The 3,847-nt window shown below is 38.9% G+C and overlaps 1 protein-coding gene across 1 annotated transcript; it reads left to right on the top strand.

Annotated features, from left to right (window-relative positions):
* Nucleotides 1-209: 209 nt before the first annotated feature.
* soul2 (heme-binding protein soul2) lies at nt 210-3,615 on the top strand. The gene is made up of 4 exons (XM_064932423.1): nt 210-467; nt 565-691; nt 2,218-2,395; nt 2,497-3,615. The coding sequence occupies exons 1-4, from the start codon at nt 333-335 to the stop codon at nt 2,669-2,671; spliced, it is 615 nt and encodes a 204-aa protein (XP_064788495.1). The 5' UTR covers nt 210-332; the 3' UTR covers nt 2,672-3,615.
* Nucleotides 3,616-3,847: the final 232 nt, after the last annotated feature.

The raw sequence follows: 3,847 nt of genomic DNA, 5'->3' as shown, positions 1-3,847 counted from the left end.
CGTGTGCAATTTCATAGGGAGTATGCCTCTAGTGCACCTGCTCCTCTCTTTTATCTTCTTCAGGTATTCAACTCCATTCCCAGCGAAGGGGTTGGGGCGTTGTCTTGTTGTGGACGGAGACCATAACCAGGTAACTCCTCGCCACAGCGCACGACTCCCGGGCGTATTACAATGTTTTGTTTATTTGGCTCTCTTTCCCCGCCCCCCGAGTAAGAAATTAGTCAGGCAACACCTGTTTCCTCAGAAAGGTATTGTAGGTGTGTCCTGAAAATACAAAGATGGTAGAGAGATGTTAAAATTGAAAGTGTCATCCGAGTTTAGGCAGCGACAAGATGAAGTTTCCCGAGGTAACAACGCTTCTCTCGGTTCTGGCCGTGGTGTTTTTACGCGGGGCGCACGGTTGGAATGCGCCGCCGTTTTGTCATAGCTATGATTGTCCTGAGTTCACGGTCGTTAATAAATATGAGGTAAGTGAATATAGAGATCTATGACACATATTATAACTGATGTAAGAAGATTGAGGTGTAGTTGTTAAATAGCCTAGCGTTGTTTTTATTTGAACAGGACTTTGAGGAACGGGCGTACAAAGTGAGCCGCTGGATAACCATCGACAGTCAGGGTGTCTCTGACCACGACGTGAAGGCTGGATTCACGAAACTGTGGGACTACACCCAGTGGGACAATAAAGCAGGTGGATGCCTCAATGTTGTTTAAACTGCAATAATGAACTTATTGATTAATTGCAAGTTCTAGCATGCAGTATTGTGTATTACTGAAATGTGCTTCAAGGAAATGTAATTTATATCAAAGTCCTTTGGCATGAAGGTGACTATACAATACTAATGTAGCCTACAAATGTTCAATACCAATGAAATGTTAATTCCCCTATTTAGTGGACATTCGTTATGCCATGATAAATCAATTAAATATCAAGGTTATTCGATTATAAATCAACTTATTTTAGGCCAAATAGCCTCGAGGCTCCATCTTGGATATGGAGCCTCGGCAGTGGCTACAAAAACCGAGTGTTCCGGTTTTCAGGGGAATTGGAAAGAAAGCCTGTGACAAGACTTTCGCTTTTGGACATTAACAAGGCAACACGCCATCTTAATTCCTCCTCCACATTTACTGGATCGGTTGAACAGTGCAGAAGAGAACCTCCCCCGACAGTTTTTTTTCCTTCTCGGCAAGACCACTATGTATGGGGTAGTAGTTTCAGGGGTTTCTTTTACGCCTGCTAAATTAGGTTAAATGTATCAAGTTATATGTCCACAGCCGTTGGAGGCTCGGGCAGAACTGTACATCTCAGGCACACAAGCAGCATAGCGCTGCAATGCTTATAGTCTACTGCAGCGATATGAAAGTGTCCCATTTGTTCTATGACAAACGCACGTCGATTTGGTCCGAATTTAAAATAAATAAAATTGAACACAATGTGAAGAAATCACTTTACAATTTTCAAATCACAATATGAAGGGACACACTTTATATTATATGAACACTGGGATTGTGACAAATCAGTTAATTCGCTAGCCAACTCCGGTACATTCAGTGGGAGAGAGACAACAATGAATGAGAGCAGTCCACCAGGAAATTAGTATGATTTCCCGTATCACTAGTAATCTAAAAAAATTATTACAGTATAAGGCAGCTCAAATCGTATATCATGTTAATTGTAAAGTTGAGTATATGTAGATTAAGCCATATTCCCCTATTTTTCATTAATAGGTTGTTCATAGCACATGACATTTGGAAAATAAAATCTACAATGTACTATTTGTAACTTAATTTACTATAGAAATGCATACTAGTTGACAAATTGCACACGAATCATAGATAAATAATAAATACCCCAAAAAGCAGGACATCTGAGCTTTCTAACTGTACATGTCATTACTAGGTACTGTTTATGGCCCTCTTATGAAGATATGTTTAACATGACCATCCACTTAACATTCAACATTAAAGAGAACAATACCTATTATTACACGGTAGCCTAGTAACATAGACAAGTGCAGTGTAATTACAGTAGCCTACACAACTGGAAGCCTACCTGTTGGAATGCACAATTTCAATATTTAAAATATTAACTTAAAATCTTTCAATTAAACTTTTCTAAAGGATGAATCATTTGAATTAATATTATCTTTCGATGAATCCTTTTTATCTGATTTTTGGTTGTAAAATGTATGTTGTGTTTTTTTAATCATTCCTCAGGTGAACATGTCAATACTCATACCTGGCCTGCACTTATTTCTACTACTGAGGTAGAGGATGGTGGAGAGAAGCATGCATCTCTCTCTTTCTATGTGGCTCCAGAAGATGCAGTCCTCCCCACTCCCAATGATGCCTCAATCAGGAACGAGACTATGCCTGCCTGCACCATATATGTCAGGTGATGATCCACCATTGCCATCCTGTTTCACTAACTAGGGGCCAAATCCTGCTGTAGAAGTTTAAGTCCATGTCTCTGTTTTTTAACTCTCTCTCTCTCAGGACTTTCAGTGGGTTTCCGTCAGAGTACAACTTCCAGGAAAATTTGAAGAAGCTACGTGATGCCCTGACACAGGCTGGGAAAGCATTTGACTCCCACCGGTTCATCGCGGCAGGATATGAAGGCCCGTGGACTCTGATTGGCCGACACAATGAAGTCTGGATCCACGCCGCCTGAGGAAGGCAAATGAAACTAATAAACACAGAGATTTAAAATTCCAAGCAAATGTTCAATGGTGGGTACACTTGCCCATGCATATAGTGTGCGCCATTTGGAATGTTCAATTAGTACGCTATGAAAGTTGATATGTCAACTACAAAATGTCATTGGTGTATTGCCTTAAACCAAATGATTTTCTACCTCAGAATGCTGTAGCTACTTTTATCTCATCCAACCATGGCAATTTCTAAATTGGGTTGAGGGACTTCTAGTATACATGTGAAGCCATTACTGTGTCCCATAGAAAAACATACTAGAGTTTCTTCACTTTGGGGGAGTGGCTTTCTATAGTCTTTACTAGCTAAATATATTTTTGGGCACCTGTTAAAATTATAATCTTTCAACCCTCTAACTGTCGCAAGTCAAACCGAGCAGGTTTAGTAAAATATAGATTCAGTATTGTAATCCACAAACACAAGATGCAGTTTTTTTAAACATCAATCCCTAGCATTTTATCAGCAATCTTTATTTACACTATGAATGATTTGTTATATAAATGGTTTGGTCTTTCTACTGTTACTTATATACCTAGTCCCTTGTAAAATACATTTTGCAATCTCAATGGCCTGCTCCTGGGTAAATTAAAGTTCAGATGAGAACAATAATAACATGCTGTATAAGAATGTGAAGTTAGTCCACAGTCTCAGGTTAATTTTCTGCCAGAGTGATTAGAAAGTGACTGGTTGTAGGAATGTTGGGCAGTAAGTAACCTCAAAAGTACCTAGCCACATTCTCAGAATATTTTCAATTTCCGCAAGAGGTCGTCACAGTAAAGACACATGAGAAGCTTACATATTATATAATCTAGTGAGGAGTGATACTTACAGATAGATGTACTTTTGTACCTGCAAATTACTTTACTTATATATTAATGTAAATCAATAAAAATATAAATATACTCAGCTTTGCTTTAAGAATCTTTTGATGACAAGGAACAAGGAAGTGGTTGGATACATGTCAGACATGACAATGTTGTGCTGTTTTTCATTTTTCACCAAAATGATTTGCATTTACCCTGAATCAAATCAAATGTATTTATATAGCCCTTCTTACATCAGCTGATATATCAAAGTGCTGTACAGAAACCCAGCCTAAAACTCCAAACAGCAAGCAATGCAGGTGTAGAAGCACGGT

The sequence above is a fragment of the Oncorhynchus masou genome, chromosome 23 (genome assembly GCF_036934945.1).
Source record: "Oncorhynchus masou masou isolate Uvic2021 chromosome 23, UVic_Omas_1.1, whole genome shotgun sequence".
Classification (NCBI taxonomy): domain Eukaryota; kingdom Metazoa; phylum Chordata; class Actinopteri; order Salmoniformes; family Salmonidae; genus Oncorhynchus; species Oncorhynchus masou.
Note: the sequence above shows the minus strand (reverse complement) of the source record. Positions and strands in the feature narration are given on the sequence as shown.